The sequence below is a fragment of the Galeopterus variegatus genome, unplaced genomic scaffold (assembly GCF_000696425.1).
Source record: "Galeopterus variegatus unplaced genomic scaffold, G_variegatus-3.0.2 Scaffold741, whole genome shotgun sequence".
NCBI classification, from domain to species: Eukaryota; Metazoa; Chordata; class Mammalia; order Dermoptera; family Cynocephalidae; genus Galeopterus; species Galeopterus variegatus.
The window spans coordinates 1-25,320 of record NW_007726852.1 but is presented as its reverse complement, the minus strand read 5'-3'; the positions used below and the strand labels follow the sequence as shown (position 1 = coordinate 25,320).

The window sequence follows — 25,320 nt, the reverse complement described above, 5'->3', positions numbered from 1 at the left end:
AAAAAAAAAAAAAAAAGGAAAAAAAAAAAAAAAAAAAAGGAAAAAAATCTGGGCAGCAACTGATTTTGGAATATATGTAGAAATGGGCATTTCTTTTTTTTTTTTTTTTTTGTCTTTTTGTCTTTTTTTCATGACCGGCAATGGATTGCAACCCTCAGTGTCGCGCCCGTACCGGACCGGGACCAGCAACGGGATTGCAACCCTCGGTGTCGTCCCCGCTCCTCGCTCAGCCAGTGAGCCGCCGGTCTGCACGTGGGATCCGAACCCTCGGCGGGAGCGCCGCCACACTTCCCAAGCGGCGCACTGTAGCAGTGCGCCACCGGGCCGGCCCGAAATGGGCATTTCTATTATTAAAACAACTGGGCTCTATCTAAGACTGGACCCCAATGACATATTAAAGATATATGTATTAAAGATATGCCACATGAAAAATATACCTCTGCCCTCAGGATGATGATAGCTGTGCTTTAAAAAAAAAAAAAAAACAAAAAACTAAAGTAGTTGAAGCAGCTAATGTTATTCCCTGAGCACACCCTGTGCACCAAGACTGGGGATGCAGCTGGAAGGACACAAGGTCTTTCTTCTCACGCATCTTACTTGTACCTGTGGCTGGTGGCAGTGTGGCAAAGAGTAACCAAACCTGTAAAAACAGATTATATTGGGGAATGACAGGTGCTAAGCAAACTAATGTGATAGAGAGAGACTGGGAGCCTGCTGGAGCCTTGAGTGGATGGTACTGCCATTTACTGAGGTGGGGAGGAGCACATTTAGAGGGGAGCAATTGTGAATGTTGGATTGGTTACATTTCTTTTGAAATGTTACTAGATATCCACATAGAGATGTCAAGTGTTCGGTGGCATATACTATTCTGGAGTTCTAGGAAAGAGATATAGATTTGTGAGTCATTGGACTGTGAGTGTGTAGAGCTAGGGCTGGGTCTGGAGCTCACAGACCCCTCAAGCCCATTGTCCAGATTGGGTCACAAACCCTTCACATGCAGGTCTACAAGCTAGGTAACCAGAAAAAAAGGTCCTTGGAGCCTTGGTTGAAGAAACAGTAGTCTTTATTTCTGGACACACACATCTAGGAGCTAGGCAGTTCAAAGAGAAACTCAGAAACTCAACTGCTACCACCAAAGTCCAAAGAAAAACTGAGCAGCTGCCAGCAAAGTAAACATGCTCTCTTTTTTTTACAGGCAAGCTCTTTGCCAGCCAGCAGTTTGAGGCCACTGCTCCACACAACTGAAGAACACATAAGAATAGAAACAAAACTAAAAAGATACATTGGCGTGCATGTGCACTAATTCCACCCAAGATTTGTCTGAGCAAAGACAAATCTTTTGAGAAATTTTAATACATAAAGAAGCAAAGAAATGGAACAAAATCTGTGAGGTCAGTTATTACCCTGTGACTGGTACTATGCCAAATGTTTTACATAAGTATATAGTTTCATTTTCATGCTGTTCCATTTCCCATTTTATAGGTGGAAACTGACACACAAAGAAGATAATAAATTGCAGGGTCAAACTTAGTAGGTGGTAGAGCTGAGGTTTGAACCCAGGCTTATGTGAATCCAAAGTCATTCAAGTACCTAACCCCTTATTATAGTCAATACATTACTCTGGCATGAAGAGATAATTTCGCCAAATTTTCTATAAATTAAACTTGACTGCTTAACCAAAATATTTATTTGAGAATTCTACAGCAAAATTCCAATATGGCATAAACTTTTTAGCGACCTCTAAAGATAGCCAATAAGATTTGTTTGTTTTTTCCCTAGACAAGTATTAATTATAGTTTCATTTCAATTAAAATGGAACTGCTGAAAGAAAAAGAGTAGAAAGAAAAGGGAGATCACAATGTTATATATTGTGCTGAGAAATAAGAGCCCTTCCCACATGATAGCTAATCCAGTCAAAATAATTGGCCACTTTGGTGTAAACACCTGGGAATTCTGGTTCTCCACAGTTTTCACCCCAACTCACAATACCCCAAACATAAGTCACATTGTTGACGTCCATACAGACTAAGGGGCCTCCAGAGTCCCCTTTACAGGCATCAATGGAACCATCTTTTGTACCTGAGTAAGAAACGGGAAAGAGAAAATCACACATTTTCTTTCATTTGGCAAGGCTGCCATGCTGACTTCCTGCCTTCTCCACAATGTGTGTAGTGACTGACTTCTGCTTTCTTACACTTTCCTGACAGGAAATAACATGCGCTTGTAGAGCTGGAGAGATGCAGGCTGAGAAATAATTAATAAATCTACTCATTCCCCCAAATTAGTGTGTTCTCCCTGTGTTCTCCACTTTATGTAACTGTGTACTGGGAAGAGATTACAACCCAAAAGGACCATCAAATACTGGGTGGGAAAATAATAGGAATAACTAGTGCTTATTGAGTGCTTAATATGTATCAGTCAATTATTATTTTAATTCTCAACACAACCATATGAGGTATCATTATTATCCCTATCTTACAAATGAGACAAATAAGACACAGAGAGGTTAATTAACTCATCCAAGGTCACACAGCTAATAAGGGGCAGAGCCTGGACTTGAACCCAGAAAGCCACATCTCTGTGCTATTCACCCCTTTGTTCATTGTAATCCTGAACTCCATTTCAAGATGGGAGGGCACTTTCTTTTCACTCTTATGATTTTCTAAAATTCTTAAATCACTGTATCCAAGAAGTTATAGGATGTTAATAACTCTGCCTTTTTCAGTAGTACGCTATTTGTAAATAGTTTCAATAAAGCATCCTAAATGCACTACACTGGCTGCTATCCTGCCTTTGGATCACCTCCAAAAGTAGGAGCTGCTGTAGTTATGTTAGGTAAGAGAGTTAGCATATCTATGATATCAAATACTGTGACATGAGAAGTGTAATGTGATTTCTAACTGTAAATTATGTGACATGAGAAGTGTAATGTGATTTCTAACTGTAAATTTATTTCCAACTGTAGGCATTTGAGATGAGATAACTTGAACTTTCATTTAGAAGTGGTTTTAGTTTTAATCCTGGGTATACCACTTTTTATATGTAAGACTTTGGGAAAATTGTGTGACTGCTCTGCATCTCAGTTTCCTTATGAAGAAATTTGCTCAAGGTCACATAACTAGTAACTGGTAAAAACTGGGGTATAAATCCTAGTCTGGTTCTAATGTCTGTGCTCTTAGTCACTTACTGTACTGCTATATAATAGCTTACGGAAGATTTTTTTCCTCTTAGTCTTAGAATGAGGGAACTTGAGCTAAGGGAAAGAGACTGAAAGAGTTTGACAATGCAACAGCCAGAAGGCCAAATGGAAGGGTTCAGAGCCCAGAGCAGGGGAGCTGATATGGCAGGAAGGAGGAGAGATGTGTATATATACATATATATACTTCAAAAAGCTTATGGAAGGGCTGGCTGGTTAGCTCATTTGGGAGAGTGTAGTGTGGGTAACACCAAGGTCAAGGGTTTGGATACACTTACCAGCCAGCCACCAAAAAAAAAAAAAAAAAAGTTTATGGAAGATTTGTATTATTTTTTAATTCTATTTTTCCACGAACTTTTTGAAGTGCCCTTATATATCCAATAAACCACTAAGCACTTACCTGCACATTCCATTTCTTTTTCAAAGTAGCGATTTGGGTAAAACTTAGAGCAGTTGCTTATTAGGTTAACTTCACCCCACCTAAGTGAATAGACTTTTTGGTTATCTAAACAAAATAAGAAAACAGACATTTAGAAGTCACAAATGAGAAACCTAAGTAAATACTCTCATAACTTAGTAAGCTATTAAGAATATAAAAGAATAACATATCTATCCTTTAATACCTGTATAAACTTTTGAGGATAATTCTTTAGCATACTTAATCATATTCTCCTCATATCCTTAGCGTCTATAATTATCTTTCTAAAATTGGGTGGACAGTCAAGGGGGATTATTGAACATATAATCTGAAGTCGTACTCATTTGCTAAAGAGCTGGTAGCTGAGGTGGGTGAGATAAAATCCCTCCCCTGTGGTTACCGAGTTCAACAGGGCCGTTGGATAGTAATCGGTGATGGGTTCTTCTCACATAAATAGCTCCTATCTGCTTACAGTCCCTTATTTCCTTGAAAGTGCTTGTTAGACTGAAAACAACTTTTTATTATAAGAAGTTAAAGAATATAATACGAAATTACCAATGTATACATGTTTTTGTGTGTCCGTGAAGAAATCCACCTCCTAAGCGATTTGAAATAATGAAAAGGGGATTTAGAACTTCCTTTCTACTTAAGTGAAAGTTTGGTCCAAGGAAAGAGAAGGGCTAGGTTCTGTCACTGACAGACCAAGGAAGATCAGAAAAATATAAGGATACAGGGTGAGATGCCTCAAGGGTAAGGATCTTTACCCTATCTCCCTTCCTTCTTTTTCCCAGCTCACAGCAATTTTTATGCTGCAGTTTCTCATTAGGTGTCAGCTTCCTCTCTACCCAAAGCTCCAGGAGGGTAGGGGGTGAGCCTGACTCATTCTGCACCAGCACCAAGAATCATGGTTGCACAATGTACTTGCTACATAAATATTTATGTAATTAATGCATGAACTCACAGTAGCTCAATTACATACTAAGTATCTTATGCCACATAACTCTCTGCTTTGATTAACCTATAAACTACCTGGGCACAGAGACCTCTGGTTTGTCTTGAGGACGCCCCCAACAGAACGTAGCACTGCAGTGAGCATGTACTAATTGATTGTAGAACTAATATTCTACCCTCCTGGGAAACAGAGAGGGAGATAAAAGTCCACCAAAGTACATAGCAAATTAGAAAGGAGTTTCTTTTTTTCTTTTTCAAGTCCCACTATGTTAGCTTCAAGACAAGAGCTTTTAAAATTCTTAGTAGGTTATTATTTCTCCTAATTCAGCGAAAAACTTTTAAAACTGTGAGCAATTTTAAAACTGTACTCTTGTTTTGATGCTTCTTGAGGTACTTGTCATGTTCTGCTGTCTGATGGTGGCATTCATGTCTGAGGGCTCCTCTGTACGGTGAGCCCCTTGAGAGCTGGCTTTCCTCTTTCAATCTTGGAAACTCTTCCTCCCCTCATTTATTGATGGGGTCCATGTTTTTCATCAGTGAAATCTTAGCACTTTAACATTACTACCTTGCACACATAGTACATGCTCAATAAATGTGTTAAACTACATTTGATTAATAAATTAATCATTGATTAAGAACATATCTAACTACCAGTTTATAAGAAATACACGTAATAAAAGAACATTTTAAAAGCCACATCAAGGATACCAAGTTCAAGGTGTGGAAATTCTAAAATAGGAATTTTCCACTTTCTTTAATAAATACATATTAAATTTTTTTTTTTGTCCTTTTTGAGATCAGCCGCACCGCGCTCAACGCTGTGAGCGCACCGGTCATCCCTATACAGGATCCGAACCCGCGGCGGGAGCGCTGCTGCGCTCCCAGCGCCGCACTCTCCTGAGTGCGCCACGGGCTCGGCCCATATTAAATTTTTTTTAAAAAATGGTAACTGTTCTAGATTTGAAGATATTAAAGAAAAATAGCCACCAAACGCAATGTGTGGATTTGGATCCTGATTCAAATAATCTGATTGTAAAAATATTTTTGTAAATAAATGAGGAATGTTAAACATGGATTGGTTATTAGATCATATTAAGGAATCACTTCCATTTAGTTGGGTATGAAAATACTGGAGTACTTATGGGTGAAATTACATGACATCTGGGATTTGATTTAATATACTTCAGGAAAAATATGTAGGGGAAAATGTTGAAGAGCTCCTGATTGTCCCTCAGATCCATTCCCCACCCTGTCCTAAGAGCCTGACCTGTCCTAAGAGCCAGACCTGTAGAGACTGCCTCAACAGGAGGCCCTTGGCCTTTGGTTTCCCACAAAGAGGAACCCAGTTGGAAGGAGGAAGGAAGGAGGAAGGATAGTGAGATTGGGGTTGGCTATAACCTTCAACTCAAGGTCAATGCTTTTCTCAAGGCAGCCTGTTTTACCTGAGACTCTCTTCTGGTAACTTCTTTTCTTAAGCCTTCAGATCTAGGGGTGGTGACAGCTTTGGTACTGCTAGTCCTGGGTTCCTGTGTAGCCCTTGTGGTTCCCCAACCTCTGCCCCTTTATAAATAAACCTTTCTAATTACCCTATTGAGACCCTGATTGATACTAGGAGATAAAACAAGAATGGCAGAATGTTGATAACTATGAAAACTGGGTGATGGATAAGTAAGGGTTTATTATACTTTTATCTTTACTTTTGTATATATTTGTAAATATGCATAATAAAAGGTGTTTTGTTTTTTTTAAAACAGAACAAATATAAGGACACAATACCTTATGAATGAGTTAATTCCTAATAAAATTTAGTATTTTATAAGTCTTGGGTATTCAAACATAGTACAAATCCAGGTTAATTTATACATACGTTTTACACTTTTCAATGTGGCAATTATAAAGAATGTGTTAGAATATAAGTCTATAAGGCCAATGCAATGAAGTTACTTAGGATTTCATCTTACAAGGAGTTTAAGAGGTCAAAAGGAAGCTAAATTTAGAGGTCAAATTTTCAAGGTGAATGAGAAAGTGTTGGCTTGTTTAATTCTAATCAAATCTCTAATTTCAGCAGTTCCTTCTAATAATTTGTCTCTAAGTCAACTTGTCTCACATCTCTTATTTATATGAAGTGTTCACCTCAAGTCTTTTTAGAAACTCAAAGAACGAATTCCTTATGTTCCCTTCTCTTTGTGGAGGGGGTTGGGCAGGGGGAATGGGGAGCAGGAGGGTTGTAGGGAATTTGTGATTCAACATATACTGAAGCTATCCTTTTGCAAATCTTTTTTTTTTTTTTTTTGACCGGTAAGGGGATTGTAACCCTTGGCTTGGTGTCATCTGCACCACGCTCAGCCAGTGAGTGCACCAGCCATCCCTATATAGGATCCGAGCCTGCGGGGCCGGCCCCTTTTGCAAACCTTTTAATCTTCCATCCACATCTCTCCAACAAACCACAAAGGTCATGCTGTATGTCTCCCTGTTTATATATATTTTTCTTGATGACTGGTTAGTCCTCAATGTTTCCTTCAGATCACAGAGTTTGTGTCCTTTGAAAGTCTGTTTAGGACTGGCTGCACAATTTTCAGGACCCAGTGAAAAATGGAAGTGTGGGGTGGGGCCCCTTCTAAAATTATTAGGGATTTCATGGTGGTGATAGTAGAGCCATAAATCCAGCACAGAGCCCTTTGAAGTGCCAGGTGCTGGGCAAGCGTACAGGTTGCAAGCCCGTGAAGCTGGCCGGCCCTGGCTGGGTGCTCACTTTTCTGGATATGATGTATGTTTCTCTCTGAGTACTAGAAGATTAGTTCCCATGCATTTCTACTTCCGTTCATTTCCAACCCCTGGATTCTGTTTAACAAATTATAAAGCATATACCTTTTTCTCGGCCCCAGCCAGAAACGATGCATTTATCATTAGGTTGGAATAGATATGGAGACCAGGGGACACAGGCAGGGATGGAATTAGGCAGCTCACATTCTTTGCGGTTTGAGAATTTTTTCATTTCAAGCAAAGCTATGTCATTTTCGTAGGTGGTGCCATTGTATTTTTCATGGATGATAACTTTATTCACTGTTTCAACCAATAGCTCAGAGTTAGGTCTTATCCAGTCTACTAATGATGTCCATACTTGGTAATGGCGAGTTTTACTGACTCTGTAACAGAAAGGAAAAGAGAAATAAAATATGATGTGAAAAAATATGTATAAATATGGAATTCCGACACTTCATCTTTATATTTTTCCTTTTAAAGGAACTTTTTCGTTTTCACAAATTTTTGTTGTTGTTCCTGCTGTCATGAAGCAGTGAGATTAAATTTACTTAGTGCAGAATTAGGTCAGTGGTAAATGGGGAGAGGAATAATCCACCTAACTGCTCAATATCAGGAACATAAGAAACTCACTGACTAGAGCTGCCCAGAAGCAAATGAGTTTTCTGCTTCTAGAGTGAGTGCTGGTGTTTAAGCAGAGACCAGACGGCATCTTGCCAGAAATGTGTTTTAAAAACTGGGGTGTTGGACCGCACACTCTCTTCACTCTGCCAATCCCAGAGGTCCTCAGGCAAAGACCACAGCAGTCATTTTCCTGGCCCTTAAGACTGACTTCCTCCCAACATTGTGCTGTGTTTATTTGTCCACATTCCTTTCTTCCTGCTAGACTCTGTTGCTGGAAGTCAGAGATGGGGTCTAATTCATGTATGCAGCCCCTGCACCTATTATTGTACCTGGAACACAGTAGCTGCTTTAAATTATCCTGCTGAAACAGTAAATGAGCTAAATATTGCCTATTCTTATTCCTCACTCCATTTTCATACCAATTTTCAACACATGGTTTCAAGCAAATTAGGCATCTACCATCATCTTCTTAGAGAATAGTACAGAGTCACTTTGGCGAAGTATTATTTAGTTTTTTTTTTTTTTTTGTCTTTTGAAGTAAGGTGCTAAATAATGACTTCATAGTCTAGTTTCCAAACAATGAAGTGTTTCATTAAATGGATTTTCCTTAAGCAACAAAACTTATTTTAAACAATTTAATGAAAATCTTTTTTTTTTTTTTTACTGACCGGCAACGGGATCACAACCCTCTGTGCTGCGCCCACACCGCGCTCAGCCAGTGAGCGGGAACCGGTCTCCACATGGGATCCGAACCCTCGGCAGGAGCGCCGCCGCGCTCCCAAGCGGTGCACTCTCCAGTGTGCCACCGGGCTGGCCCTAATGAAAATCTTTAAAAAATGTATTATCTATATACTTTCTGCTTCTTCAAACAGCATAAACTGAATAGAATTTATCCTTACATAATGGTGATTCAGGTAATCACCTTACAGTGAAACAGTGATGTCCTAGGAGAAAATGAGACGTTCAGGATGCTTTTTATTTATACTTGGTGTTCCAAGAATGCTGTCCTTCATATTAACTTTGGTTGTTTTTCAGGACTAGAGGTCCTGAATATTGCTTAAAGGTTAACTTCACTTATTCACTCAATTTACTCAACAAATACTTAATGTTCACCTACTATATATACCAGGCACTGTGTTAGGCACTGGGATGCAGAAATGAACAAAATCAGAAATAGTTCCTGCTTTCGTGGAGCTCGGGGTCTAGGGCAAGATGTAAGATTAAATGTATAATCGCATGCATGAAGGTATGTATTCTACCATGAAAAGTGAGAGGAATGAACTGTATCTGGGCTTTCAAGAACTTATCAAGAGGGCTTTGGCTTAAGGGAGTCAGGGAAGTTTCTCTAAGGAAGTAAAGTTTGAGCTGACATCTGAATAAAGAGGAGCACTAAGTAGGAAAGAAATGGTAAAGAAGATCATTCCAGGCAGAAGAAACAATATATGAAGGTCCCTTCGCAGGAGGAGCAAATGTGCTTGAGTAGCTGAAAGAAGTCCAGAGTGGGTGGAGCAGAGAGCAGGAGGTGGAGCTGTGGGGCACGATGAGACTGGCAAAGGTAAGGAGGGGTCAGATCATATGAGGCTAATGGCCATGTTAAAAATCTTGTTTAGATTTTTATCCTAAGAGGAATGCAAAGTCTTTAAATTTTAAGTGTTAAGTGATCAAAACCAGGTACAGAAACATTGTACTTGCTGCACTGTAGAGAACAGATAGGTGGGGATAGTGGATGGACAGAATGAATGTAGGTAGGCCGATTAGGAGGCAATTGGTATAATCCAGATGAAAGGGGAAAAGCAGGGTAATGGTAGAGATGGAGAGAAATTTTGAGAATTAAATAATTAGAAATTTAAAATGCCATCTGGAGTTGGTGAAATAATGACTGGACTGTGGTACAGTTGAGGAAGTGAAATACGATGATTCTTAGATTTCTGCTTTGTGTAACTAGATGTACAGTGTTGTCATTTGCTGAGATAGGAAACACCGGAACAGGACCATATTTGGGGGAAGGGACATACCACGAGCTTAGCCATAGGCATTTTGAATTTGACATATTTTTGATATAGCCAAGAAGTGTTGACTGTAGGATCAGTGGTTGGAGGAGAGGGCCCAGGCTGCAGATATCACTTTGTCAGCATAGAGTGGTATTTTAAACCACAGGTGTCTTCAGAAAGAAGGAGTAAGAAGAGAGGAGGAAGCCAGGCTAAACATTGAGGAGCTCCAGGATTTCAGCTGAGCAGTGATGCTCAAGCACAGAAGGGGGGAATCTGCCAAGATGGCAGAAAAGGTGTGGCCAGAGAGACAGGCAGAAAAGCAGGAGAGTGTGGTGTCACAGAAGTCAAGAAAAAAGGATCTTTAAGAAGGAAGATATTAGATTTGGGCCATGGCTCTAATCCAAGAGGACTTTTATAGGTGTCATTTAATTTGCTATTCCCTCCCAACTTTGGGTCACCTGAAGATTTGCTAAGCAGACCTTCATCTAAGTGACTGTCAAATATGTTGAAGTTGATTTTATCCTGACTCTGCTAGCATAGTTTTAGCTAGGTCATGTAACTTCTCAGTCTCACTCTGCTTATCTACAAAATGGGAAGAAAAGTATTTACCTTTTAGGACTGTTGAAAATATTAAACAAGATAACAAATGTGAAAGTGCCTGGCCCAGTACCTGGTCGGTGAGAGATATTCAATAATGACATTTCATTTATTCTGAAGGCCAGAACTGAGGGCAGAATCCTGAGCTCTGCCCTTCTATCTTGATTTATTAAACAACACTGCAATTCAGCTATTGTTATGGGCTGAATTGTGTATACCCTATATCTTGAAGCCCTACCCATAATGTGACTGCATTTGGAGATAGGGCCTTTAAAGAGTTAATTAAGGGCTCAGTTGGTTAGAGCATGGTTCTAACACCGAGGTCAAGGGTTCAGATCCTTGTGCTTGCCATCTGCCAAAAAATAATAAAATAAATAAATAAAGAGGTATTTCAGGTTAAATGAGGTCATAAGGGTGGGGCCATAATCCAATAGCACTAGTGTCCTTATACAAAGAGAGAGAGAGAGAGACAGTATGGATACATGTGCACAGAGTAAAGTCCAGATAAGGACACAGTGAGAAGGTACCCATCTGTAAGCCTAGAGAGAGGACTCAGGAGAAACCAACCCTGCTGGCACCTTGATCTTGGACTTCCACCCTCCAGACCTGTGAAAAAAGAAATTCCTTTTTTTAAAGCCACCCAGTTTGTGGTATTTTGTTATGGCAGCCCCAGCAAACCAGTACAGCCACTTCTAACTTGCCTTATTAGTCCTGCATAAAACTTGTCTTTTCCATTCGTAGGATACTATGATACATCTTGTCACATGTCACTGCTGAATCCACACTACGTCTACCCCACTTCTCAGACCCAAGAGTCTCTAAACCCTGCCAAAGGAGAAGATAACATGACTTGTTCTTTAGCAGGCCAGTCTTCTCCCACTCCTCTGCAGGAAATCTAAAATATATTGACAACATTTTTAGTTCTTCAATGACTCATGGCCCATCGGCCAGGACCTGCTTGCTGCAGCCCAGGGAACTTTCAAACAGCAGACTGCAGTATGAGTGGTGCCCCCTAGATGGTGCAGTGCAGTGGCCCCACCTCCAAAATGATGGGCCCAGGCCATAGCTCTGAGTCGTGTACCCATGTAAGCAATTTATCCAGAATCACAGAGCAAGCCAGCCAGTGCTGAAGCAGAATGTAAGATAATTAGCATCGAGCTTTGAACAGTTCCTTTATTGCCTGGAACACACATCAAATACATTTAAGGGTACATGGATGGGAAAAAATGACTTGTGTGTTCATTGCCTTTGAATACACGCAGCTCTTTAAACAACATTCTTCTTGAGGTAAGACCAGAGGAAATGCTGAGTTAGTATTAGCTCTTTATAAACTCCCAGTCATAAACTCTTCCAGTTTGGTCCCAGCTGGAAATGGTCTGTGGAATTGAACCCATTGGCCTCTGGAGTCCCAGTCATGAATACCAGAGGATATTTAGCAGTTAATAGAGTGGAACTTGTCAATGATTTTTCTCAGATACGCTTTTATTTATCATCTGCCACAATCTCTATTACTTGTTTTCATTGTTTCAGGAAATCTAAAATATATTGACAACATTTTTTACCTGACACAGTGTGCAGCAGTCAGAATCCAACAGCCACCAATATAAATTCCACCACATTTGATTTCTTTGCCATCCTTAATTGCCACCTGCCATGGTAAGTCTCCCTGTAAAAGATATTTGCATGGTCACTGCCATTCTACTGGATAGTGATACAAACAGGAAGCCCTGAGATACCTCTATTGTTAGATTCCTGGTCTTTTGTAATCACATCACCCCTGATTTTTTTTTGTTTTCCCCCACAACTTGGGCTGTTCCTGGGAAGTAAACGTAGCGACTTGTCATGTGGCTTTACCACTCCTGCTGGCTTTCCTCCGACGACTCGCTTCCTCCGAGCGTGTGAGCTGTTTTTAATTCCGCAGGATAGTTTAGGTAAGAATGACTTTATCTGCTTTCTTTCTTCAAGAAAGGAAGAGATCATATCATTATTATTTTGAACCCGTTACCTTCTGGACACTTCTCGATTATCTATGCCACAAAAACAGCAGATTCACAGCTAATACAAAACAGGCTGGATTCATTAGTAAATTATTTTGGATGCTAAACTGCATGCACTATTCACCTTGTTTAAAAATTCTGCCTTAATATTAAGATCAGCTTGATTCTCTAAAGTTCCGTCTAAAGGTGAAGTAGTGGCAAGAAGAGGCTGGCCAGGGGGTTAAACATTTACTAGCTTCTAGCAGATGAGAGATGACACATGTCCAGGCACTACCACAGTGACTGCTCAGCATAGGGTCATGTTCTGAAATCAGAATAAGCTGACCAAGTGGGGAACTGTATTTTCTCACTCTCATAGTTTCTAACCTTCTAGAGGCTGTTTATATGGTACTCTTCAGTAATATCAATATTAACATCAATAGTATTAATACTGAGTACTTTCTATGTGTCAGGCCCCATACTAAGCACTCTGTATAGTTAATCATCATGTTAACCCTGAGAGATAATGTGCATGTGCCAGGGACTCCCAGACAAGTGGATCAGCCAGACAGGGGGTGTTTTTTAGCCATTTGACATGTAATGATGTTTCCTTCCTCTGTCTGTGAGCATGCAGACATGGCACAATTGTCACTGAGAAAACATGGTAGAGTAAGACTTAAGGCATGATTAATTTCCAAGAAAATTCATAACAAAGGAAGAAAGTAAAAGATGCTGCCTTTATTCCCTCTCTATATTTTATCATGTCATGAAAACTTTTGTAAACTTGCTTCTTAGCCCCAAATGTGAAATGAAAATTATTATCACTATTAATCATTTTGGGCTTACTGAAAGAAGGTAGGCCCCCAAGTGGGAGAAGTTGAACATGGATGGAAGATTTTTTCTGGTCTCAGCCATCCAAAGAACTTGGTTGGGAGAAGAGTGTGCTGGTAAGTCTTAAGTGTTTGCTTGGACTTTTGGAAGAAGAGACCTCATCCATTGAGGACTGTGAAATCGGTTTGGGTAGTACCTGAAAATTAATGCTGTCTTGAGAAGAAAATAAAGGGCCTTTATTTCCTTCAAATCCCTTTTGATTGATATTTGTTGCTTCAAGATCTAAATCTTCCATTCGTTGCCTGATTAAAAATTTTTTAAAATTAATTTTGTGGCCTGGCAATTACAAAGGAATTTAATATGAAGTTTATTTTAAAATCTCCCTAAAACAGGGAGCTATTTTATTCCAATTAGTATTTGAGGTAAAGTTATTCACCTAAGGTTACATGGCTAATAAATAACTGAATCAGGATTTAACCCATGTCTGTCTGATCCGAAAGCTCTAATTAATTACTACCTTCCCAAGAACATAACAGTTAAATTTAATTTGGCTCTTAGTGCACAATTTCCAGGGTATAGATCTTCAAAGGCCTCCTGCTTTTATGTTTTATAACATTGTGAAAGAACAGCTTAATTCAATTAACATCTATTATTTTTCTATTTCAAAATGTATGTCATAAGTCATTCTTGAAATCTGGTTGTTTTTGACAAAATTGACCTGGCAAAGTTTATATCAAATAGAAAAACATTATGTAGGACTAGAGTATTGTTTTCACTTCAAAATTAGCCATATGAATTAACCCAGTTTTATATTTATTTATTTATTTATTTATATTTTATTTTTTAAAAAGATGACCGGTAAGACAATCTTAGCCCTTGACTTGGTGTTGTCAGCACCACGCTCTCCCATGTGAGACATGGGCCAGCTCTAAATTAACCCAGTTTTAAAAGCAGTTTTCAAGAATCATTTATGCTTGTTTTTCTTAAAAGCAAGAGGGAAAAGAGAAGAACAATGTAATATTTGTTCAATTTAAATTGATATCGGGGCTGGCCTGTGGCTCACTTGGGAGAGTGCGGTGCTGATAACACCAAGGCCCTGGGTTCGGATCCAATATAGGGATGGCCGGTTAGCTCATTGGGTGAGTGTGGTGCTGACAACACCAAGCCAAGGGTTAAGATCCCCTTACCAGTCATCTTTTAAAAAAAGAAATAAATAAAAATAAATTGATATCAAAGTGAATTGTTGCTTGAATTGATTATATACAGATACATGCATTGTCACACATGCCTTTAAAATGCAAGCTTAACAGGTGAACCACTAGTAAAGAAAGTATAATGTTAACTTACCTGCATCCATATCAGCAGTCAACATTTCTGTTTCTTCTATGATAAAACAAAAAGTTCCAACGTTTAAAGTTGTGTTTGTAGTGAAAATTAAATCATTAAATCGTTTAAACATTGATAATTTTCTGTCTTAAAAGTTGTCCTCTCTTTAAAAAGGACTGTACCAAATCCCCAGAGCATGTCATCTTATTTCCTTTTTACAGCTAGGCAATAAAGTCTCAAGATGAACTACACAGAAATTCCTGCTGGCACAAACTTGAGGCGTCTGCTGGGACAAGTGAATGGTGGGACTCATGGTTGCAGTTTTCTGTATTTAGAGCAGGCAAAAATGCATGGATAAGAGAAGGAAATCTTCTCCTTCGACTCTCTGCATTCACAGGGTCTTTATATGAGGTAGGGAGAGTCACGAACACTGACCAAGAAAGTCCTGAGCTGACATTAAAAAGGCTCCTCTCACTTTGTCATAGAAAGGTACTTCTTACAGGAATCATGCAAACATGATATTTCATTGGTTTCGGTATTGGATATGGTTAGCATTAGGCATCTGGCATGTAGAAGTCAAAAGAAAAAAAAATTCTCCTTTCTCCCTTAGACTTTTGCTTGAAGTTATACACAATGTTCCCATTTTCACTCTGCCATTCTAGAACATTTCAGTGGACAGGATCATAATTTCTTTGACCTGGGATCCCAAGGCAGATTTCCCACCAACATCTTGCTCTACCTTGGATGAGGATGTGGCTGGGGATGGCATAGCCCAGTAGGGCAATGTTACTTTGCTGCAGCAATCCTGTGTCCTGTCCTTGGATTTCCCAAGTTCTCTTTGGGACAGTCATATATAAGTCTGTTATGCCACACACCTAAGTTTTCTTCTGGAACAGAGAGAAGCTCTGCTCAGAAGCATTCACAAAAGCACCCTCAAGAATCAGAGAAGACTCAAATATTCACATTAAATTCTCAACAAAAGAAAATGGGGACATGCCTGGCCCGCCACGCCAGGTTCTCGGCCCTTTCAGACTGCCCCTCTGGCACTCTGTCCTGCTCTGCGCCACTGTTTCTTTGTCACCAGGTCTTTTTCAGATAGGACAGAGTAATAAGGGAATCTAGGACTTTGACAGAGCAGATAGTTCTGCTTCGAACGACCATGGAATGGAATTTTTTCTTACCAGGAAGGCTTTGATATTCTCTTTGCCTTTCATCTTCACTTGTATGATCTCCTACTCTTGATGCTGCAAGAACATGACCTGACATCAAATCTTCCCCTGTTAGGAGAGGGACATTTGGGCAGGCTGTGCATGGAGTTTTCTCACCTCATAAAACCCTCCTGGTCTTTCAGGGGAACCAGTGAGATTGGGGTGCACAGAAGGGTCCTAGGTAATTATTAATAGACACCCCCTTTTGGGCTTCCAGTCAAGATGGCAGAATAGACAATCCCCAGCGTCACTCTCTCCCACAGATCAACTAATTTACAACTTTTAAAAAGCAATGATAGGGCCGACCCCGTGGCTCACTTGGGAGAGTGCGGTGCTGGGAGCGCAGAGGCGCTCCTGCCGCGGGTTCGCATCCTGTATAGGGATGGCTGGTGCGCTCACTGGCTGAGCGCAGTGTGGGTGACACCAAGCCAAGGGTTGCGATTCCCTTACCAGTCACACACACACACACACACACAAAAGCAATGATAGCCAAACTGGGGCTGCCAGAGCTCAGGGGAAGAGGAGGAGAGACCTAAGGAGTTCATGAAGGTGAGAGAAGCCACAATGAGAGAAAGAAAAAACCGCTTCAACCATTTTGAATCCGGGCCATTTCCAGGCTGGAGCTGCTGAGCACACAGAGCAGGAGCTGGCAAAGGTGCAGCTGTGCCCTCTGGATGAAGTTGCTTGGAGGCAGCATGGGAGAAGACGACCATGGTGGTCCCCAGGTCAGAAAGACCACTAACGGGGTACCCATGGACCCACATAAGAGTGAGGAGCCACAACAAATGAAAAAAGGAGCCACTCAGAGGCCAGTGAGTCATCGCAAGGGACCAGCACATGGCCTGTCCAATGGGAAATGTTTGCAGCATGGGCAGTGGGGGAAACGGGCTCACTGGGAGAACACTGGGGCACAGCAAGGACAGCTCATCTGCCTCCCAATCAGCGTAGGATCACTCAGAGGAGACTGGTCAGGAATATAGAACTGCATGGGGTGCAGTTTGATGAAAAGACTCAGGCCCAGACCAGTGTTTCTACACAACCCAGGTGCAGCAGATTTCACTAAACCTGGAAGTACCTATAAAGCCAACCACTAAAACCTGAGCTGCACAAAAAGCCTTCCCCAGGGAATCAGCAGCAAAGCAGCAATTTAGCTCAACCACAGAGCTCAAGTGCTGGTCCCCACAGGAAGTTCCCCCATTTTAGAAGTAAGCAAAAGATGACAAATTAGTTCCAGCACAGAGTTTAAGTGGTAGGAACAGCAAATAATCCAACACAGAACTGAAAGAAACAACAAAGTACCCATTGGGGCCTGCCGGGGTCCTGAGATATGGAGCCAGGAGCCACCAGCAAGGTAAGGAGCATGCCAAAAACATCACCTCCATGTAGGTTGTCCACTACAGCCACCACAATAACCACAACTGCCACAAAAGTGGCTAGATACCACAACCACTGTGCAGATGGTCCGTCAGCCACTGGAGTGCATTGACACAAGGAGAGTCACCAGTAGAGACCAGAGAAAAGAAGAGGATGTCTCTCTCCACAAAGCCCATTCCAGAGTGACAGAAGAAGCATCTGCTCTGCGATAATATTGGGGGAACTGAACACACCACTCACCATTGGACAGATCATCTAGGCAACAAATCAACAGAGTAACCATTACTCTTTCAGAGGGAGAGAAGAAATCTAAGGTTATCAGAAACGGGAGGGGGAGGGAGAGAGGGATGGGGTGAGACTGGACAAGGGGCATAAAGAATAAGTACGATTTGTAACAATATATATGCAAGTAATATTGATTTGATCAACATATCTCAATGTTGAACCCGCAAAACATGTATAATCAATTATGATTCAATAAAAATTAAAAAAAAAAAAAAGAAAAGAAAAGAAAAAGAAAGTGGGAAAGTCCAGTGTAGCTGATGTGTACTGGGTGTTAAAAGAACAGCACAAAGCTTCAAAAGCACAAACCATGAGAAAGACAATCGATGACTTTGATTATGTAAAAATAAAGGATTTCTATTCAACAAATCTCACCATGGATAGAGGTAGTAGGTGGGTCACAAAATGGAAGAAGCTATTTGCAATGTTTAAACATGACAATGGATTGATATCTAGAATGTAAAAGGAACCCCTGCAAATCAATAAGAAGGAAGATTGCAATGAAAGATACATGAAATTAAGCAAAGGATGTGAACTAGTGAAAGGATGAGGAAACTCAAAAAGCTAGTATGCATATGAAGAGCAACTCAAAATCATTGGTTATTACAAAAATTCAAGTTAATAAAAAATGCCATCACCTGACAGTATGAGACCAGTAAAATTAGAAGGGTGGATAGTGCTAAATGTTTGTGGGATTGAGTAGAATCCCAGTACATAACAGCTCTGCCAAAGAACATACAGGCACTAGCAATCAAATTAAGAAGAGGCATACCCCAAGACTCAACAATCCCTTGCCCAGCTAGATGTCTCAAAGAAATTCTTCCACACATCCTTAAGGAGAGGATATTCATCACAGTGTGACTGTAGGCTGCGAGTCCATTATTGAGAAGGTGGAGAGTAAATTGTGAAAGATGAACACAGCAGAGTATTTTATGCAGTAGTTAGAAGTGACAGATTAAATGAACTCATAGCAACATGGACAGATCTTTAAAATGTAATGCTTCATGAAAAGAAAAAAAATATGAGATCTATAACCCGGCATAGTATGTAAATTATATTGCTCACAAGAATGCATACAAACCAAAGGATATACACATTAAATCACATTAAAATGGTTGTCTGTGAGAGTAAGGTACAGGGATAAAGGGAAATAAATAAGTAAAACAAGAGATGGGCTTTGCCTGGACCAGTGAAGGTCATATATGGTGAATTAAGGAGTATCAGTAACTCATCCCTTCTCCCCTGAGGTTTGAAACTAGGATGGGAGAAAGGCAGGAAAGGAAGGAGAGAGGGAAGGGGAAAAGGAGTAAAGAAGGAAAACAAACAAACAAACAAACAAACAAAAAACCAGCATCTTCAGAGGGCCAAATGACAAATGAGAAGGAATTCAGTGAAATTATTGAGAATAGGCATTCAGAGCAAGGGATGATTTTGAGCTAGTGAGTCCCCCGGGAATCCTAGGAAATCCTAAGGAGGACCAGGAACTTCTGCTATTATGTGGGCTGGGGACTTAAGTAATTTTATATGAATCTTTAAGAAAAGGGTAGTTCCAAAGAGCTGAAGGATTTGGGGACATCTGACTTATATAAGTAAATAGTCAAATAACTATCATGAAAAGATATTTTTCCTTTGGTGGTAATTTCTTCAGGAGTTGCCTTGGTTTTTGAGAAAAAATTTAAAGATGAGAAAGGTATTTGGCAAAGGTGAAATGTGCAGGAAGAGTCATCTTTGGGTGTTTTTTGTTCAGTAGGTTGTGAATGGGGTGTGTGAGAATGAAAGTTTATCACATTGAAGAAAGAACTCTGCTCCTAAACTTATGTTAAAGCTGGGTTATTGGTAACACGGTCGTATCATACTCAGTTAATAGGTGCAGTAAAATATAAGACAAGAGAACATTAGTTTTTTTTTCAATTTTCCAATGTCCTAAGAATTTAATTAAATTTTTACCTTGAGCCACAGTTGCAAAGTCTGAAAAAAACAAAAGCCAAAAGTAAAAAATGTACCACAGCAGAGGATAACTTTCATTTGAAAAAAATACACACCATATTAATATACTGACTATATATCATAAAAACTATAGCACCTTATTTTTGGTTTCAATTCTGTAACATACATTTTCTATTACTGAAAAAAAAAAAAAAAGATTTACCTCGAAGTGCAAGATGTCCAGCTCCTAAAAACAAAACAAAAAGCTCAATATAACAAAGAGATCATTTTCATTTAAATGAAATATATAGAAATCATTAATATTTCAGAAATAGCATAACAATTTAGATTAATAGTTACAAAAAGATAAAAGGAAACTACAGAATGCCATTTTAGTTTAATTTTTAATACTGTGTAACAAAATTTTCATCTTGCACTTAAACACACACCAATTTCACCACAGCAAGGAAATCATTTTAATTTGAATACTTGAGTTGTTAAAAATTAATATCTTAGGTACATTTGAGCACATACTTAACAGAAAACTTACTATACAGATATACCAAATTTATGACTATTGTTAACATATTAATAAAAGGAGGGCATATAAAAAATGAGTGCAATCAAGATATAATCCAAGCTTCCCTGGATTTAGCGATTCTGACCTGGCCACTTAAAGTAGAAGTCAATGAATATATTAATATTTTAATTTTACATTGCTGCTCTCGCTTGCCCTCTTTTAGAGGGGTAAGGTTAGAAACAGTACTGAAATACAAAAGGCAGAGCTCATCCTAAAGAAAGGTAAACTGAAGTAATAGTGACAGTTGACTAAATGTATTTTTGATATGAATTCAAGAAATTGATATGAAAATAAGATTTATGTTGTTCTTACTCTCTTGTAGTAGGATTCTTTTTTCCTGATAAACTAGCAAATTGTGTTCCTTGACATACAACTTTAGAATTTTAAATGGGGGGCGGGGGGAGGAGGGAAAAGAAGAGGAAGAGAAAAAAGCCCAGAATATCATTATACCGAAGTAAGATCAAACTGGAGAGCTTCACTGGCAAAAGCCGTGGTTCACTGTCCTCCTCCCTGAAAACATTTTTTTCTTCCACTCTTCACTAAGGATTGAACTAAATGTAATGAATAAACACTGGTGTTTAACTGCTTATAGACCCTTCAAAAGATATGCTTTGAAATTCCAAAAAGCATATTCTTTAATTGAAGAACTGATGTCAATGGAAAATTAAACAAAATTTCAGTGAAGTCTAACCCTGGGAATCCCAAGTAATGACAAAGTATAATTTGCACAGACTCATTTATCCACACATATCTTCGACATGTGTTTAATGCTTATGTATCAGGCACTTCTCCCAGGACATGTGGAATGTAAAAGTAATTAGATCCTATTCCGAGGTGTTCACCGCTGAGCAGGAAGGGTAGACAGGCACAGCAGCTGCAGGGCCCGCGCCGACGCAGTCCACACACGCCCGTGGTGCCCGCCACTCCCAGCTCGTGTTCTGTGACGTCCTGCCGAGAGTTTGAAATCACTTACGGTGGGAGGGTTTATACCACAGAAATGGGGAAAAGCTACCAATCAGGGCTTTTCTCTTCCTCTCCCAAGCCAGTTGTTAAACGTTTACCAGCACGCCACTGGGTAAGTCCCATAAATGACGTGGCTCCTCCCGCAGCCCCCCCATCTCAGTTGATAGCAGCTCCAGCCTTTCCATTCTCAGGCCAAAACGCCTGCAGCCCTCCTTGACTGCTCCCTTACTCTCATACCCCCATCCAATGTATGGGCAAATCTTGTCCGTTCCACCTTCAAAACATATCCAGAATCTGATTGCATCTCGTCATTTCCATTCCTACCAGCAGGTCCTAGTCCCTGGGTGGCTGCAGTAGCTTCCCACCTGGTGTCCCTGCTTCTCCCCTTGTCCTTATATAGCCTATTCCCCACCCAGCAGCCAAAATAATCTTAATTTAAAACGTAAGGCAGATCATGTCACTCCTTTGCTAAAAGTCATGTAGTGGCTCCCCATTTCACTCACTAACCAGCCTTACTTCATCTGTCCCGACACCTCCTGTCCCCACCTTTAGTGCGTCACTACCATTGCCCTGTTACTTGTCCCTCAGACATGCTAGGAACATCGCACTGGCTGTTGCTTCCTCCTGGAACACTGTTCCGCAGACCTCTGCGTGGCAGGCTGCATCATTTCCTCCAGCTTGTTAACTTAAAAGTAACCTCAGTGGGTGAGGTCTTCCCAGGCCACCCTATCTAATATTCCAAAATTTACCCCCTGACATTTTATATCCTCCTTTCTTGCTTTATTTTTCTTTATAGTACTTTTTATTTTACTTGATATTTCTCTTATTTATTGTCTTTCTTCCCCTGCCAGAAGGTAAGATCTATGAAGGGGAAGGGATTTTTGTAATGTTGTTTTGTTCACTATTGTAACCCCAGCACCTAGAGCACAGCCTGGCCCACAAAATAGGAATTTAATAAGTATTCACTGGGTAAATGAATGAATGTAAGAACTTAAAGAGATTTTTCTTCCAGAAAGCATTGATGGGAGCAAAAGGTCAGTCTGTGTGGCACAGAGTAGGTACATAATAAATATTTTTCACCATTGGAGGTTGTCCAGAGCACTAACTCATTGCTTTGAAAGCTGGTAAGTGAAAGAAAGAAATTATCCTGCCTTTCTACTATGAATAACATTTCATGGAAACAAAATAGTTGATAACGGAAAGTTTTTTTCTATAGAATTCCAGTTAATAAATGCAGAAGAAATGATAAAGTTAGAAATCACCATTATATTGCCCCTATTGACAAAATGGAAATGCCCACTCAGTAGTATTCTCACTGTTACACCCACCTGTGGTCATTTAAGATTACAATTTACCTAAAGAAAAGGTGCAGAATCCCTGGATTCAACAATGAAAAAAAAAGTCACTGCAAAACTTTAAATTACCTTCACAATTAACTTCATCATCTCCGGTAATGCAGTCCACCTCACCATTGCATTTATACTGGTTTGGAATACACACACCCGATTTACAGCGGAAACTTCCACTTCTGCACTCTGTGCAAACATAATAGGAGAGGTTTTTGGCATTTCTTAAGATTGAATGAGATGGAATCTTAAATTCAGTGGTAAAGTTGTTTGGTTTTACTCGTTTAGTCAGAAGAATAAATTTGAGAGATTTAAAGGCTAGAATCTACCTTTACAGCATAGCTCATCACTTAGGTCTCCACAATCATTGACACCATCACAAGCCTTCTTCTGAAGAATGTATTTTCCATTCACACACTGAAAGGACTCTTTTTCTGGAGGAGCTGTAAAGCAGGAATTATCTTTGTGAAATTTATATATGGAGTGGCATAACATCCTTATCACATTTTTGGGATAATGGGGTCATTAAGATAAAGTCTGACCTCAAAAAATGATATAAAATATATTGGTAGTATCAACGTAGAATATATGATTAATAGGAAAACAAACGCCAAAGCCAGCTTTGGGAGGCCCTTTCTTTATCTCTAAAAACCAGTATTTACTGGCGGAGTGTGTGCTCGCTGAGATGGGGGTGGTGGGGTCAGGGCTCAGGAGTTCTTGCTGCCATTGGCGAGCACTGGCTCTCACCCATTCCTTTCATGCTGCTGCACGAATCCCACCCCCACTCCCAAGATGTTTTAGCACTGAAAAGAGAAGGGTGTGCTTTTGGTCTTTAACACCATCCATATGGCTAAAATTTTCCAATGTCAGGATGGAAAAGCAAAGATCATGTCAACTTTTTAAAGGAACATATGTAGCGTGGAACTCTCAGAGGAGGTGGTGAGGTTTTTTTTTTCTCATGCTTGGTTGACTTGTGTTTGCTGTAGTTAACTTTAATCTAGCTGTTCAAGGAAGCAAAGGGGAGTCAGGCAACTTTGCTTACTATATAGGAATAATAGAAGTAATATTTGAATGGCAAAAATGTACAATAGGGAAAAGCACCAATTTAGGCTCTACAACCCAAAACATGATAGATAGAGAGTCCATATCGTTGCTACTGTGACTGACAACTGGGTATGAATCATTTGTTTATTTACTATGGACTTGGTGTGAAATAAACAATCTTGAAGGAAGGAGAAATACCAGCCAAGCACTCTACTCACCTGCATCCTGTGTGTAACACACCACACCAGCTAAACCCTGGTAACCCTTCGTTCTCCTCTTAGTAAAAGTACATTCAGCCAAAGTGGTCTCTAATCCCCGACAACGCACATGCACACAATCAGCAGAATTTATATGAAGATCGTCAGTAATATAAAACCTTCCATGAGTATCAAAAGCACCTCTGCAAATAGAATAAATGAAACATTATGTAGAATAATTAGTACTTTGCATTTATAAACTTATTGTAGGAGATAAGGGTCTAGAGTAATATACTCTCATTTTCTACATACATGTTATAGATTGGGCAAGATACTTAAATTCTCTGAGCCTCAATATCTTCACCTGTAAAAGGGAATATAACCACTTCACTGGTTTTGTAAAGATTAACTAAAATAATCAATTTAAACTAACTAGGTTTCCAAACATGGCAAGCACTCAGCAAATATTGGTTTTCTCTTCCCTCTTTCTTATTAAGGATGAATGCTTCTTTTTCACTCCTGATGTTTCCTTCTAATCTGAGGTCTGTCTCTCCTGGTCTCTCTCTCTTCCTTAATTGCATTTCTCTCCAGGAAAGGGAGTGGATTCTTTGGTCAGAGGATTTTGGTAGTATAAATCAGGCATGGTCAGCTTATCCTTTCCTTCTTTTCCTTTTGGGAGTCTCTCTGCTTGCCCCATGCTCTAAGTCTTACCTGGTTGGTCCCATTATTGCCTAAGATTTGGGAGGTTAAGCCGGTTTAATTCTAGTAGATCCGTTTTGCTTTTACACTAAGTTATATCCTCAATTCAGCCTTGATAGTATTAAGGTGATGTTTTTGCAGCTATATGCCATTGCTTGGACTTCTTAATTTGTTCAGAATTTGTGTGCAGAAGAGGCTGCCTCAGTGAACCAATATCCTAGAGATGATGATTTACAGTGAACAATTTACAACAGTGAAGAATTTACTTCTTCCTGGACATTCAATTGCTCCTTGCTTCTGTTTAGAAGTTAAATGGGGAAAATAGGTTAAAAATAAAAAGTTGAGCAAAGATGCATCAGGCAAATGGAAACAAAAATAAAACAGTAATGGCAATATAAATTGACTAGTTAGAATGAAAGGCACAAAGAGAACAAGGAGGGTAATTTTAATTATTTCAGATTCATAATGAAAATATAGTATTCATGAAGCCATGCCATGAGAACAAAAGAGAGCCATTTGGGTGGGGCAATCTGATAGATAAATAATCTGAAAGACCTCTCAACTGAAAAATATCTAAAAATACTATATGCAATATAATAAATGCCTAAAATGAGCTCTTAGAGAAGTAAGGGAAATCCCCACTGGCTACAATCAGAGAAGTCTGTTTATGAGCTTATGCAAAATGTAACAGCAAAATACTGAGAGAGTTTACCAGTAGGTTGAACCACAGGTTGAAGGTTACAAACTGCTGAAAATCAGAAATATCCTATGGCTCAATTGAACAATGAGAGACTCTCACCAATGAATTACTAGCAGATGTGTTTCAGGAAGAAGAAAATTGAATCCAGAACGAAAGAGTGAGATGAAAGAAGGAACAAACCACGAGTTGGTAAACATGAAGTAAATCTGAGTAAGCACTGACCAAAGAATAGGAATAATAACTGCTTATTATTATTTATTTTTTTTTTTATTTTTATTTTTTTTTATTTTTTTTTAAATTTTTATTTTGTCAATATACACTGTATATGATT

At 39.6% G+C, this 25,320-nt stretch overlaps 1 protein-coding gene across 1 annotated transcript; it reads right to left on the bottom strand.

Annotated features, from left to right (window-relative positions):
- Positions 1–1,129: 1,129 nt before the first annotated feature.
- Positions 1,130–24,315, bottom strand: LOC103589907 (complement factor I-like). The gene is made up of 13 exons (XM_008571979.1): positions 24,302–24,315; positions 23,612–23,793; positions 22,679–22,792; positions 22,428–22,538; positions 19,684–19,707; positions 19,482–19,502; positions 15,852–15,947; positions 14,692–14,727; positions 12,392–12,495; positions 12,100–12,203; positions 7,434–7,711; positions 3,597–3,701; positions 1,130–2,079 (listed from the first exon to the last, which is right to left on the bottom strand). The coding sequence occupies exons 1-13, from the start codon at positions 24,313–24,315 to the stop codon at positions 1,862–1,864; spliced, it is 1,407 nt and encodes a 468-aa protein (XP_008570201.1). The 3' UTR covers positions 1,130–1,861.
- Positions 24,316–25,320: the final 1,005 nt, after the last annotated feature.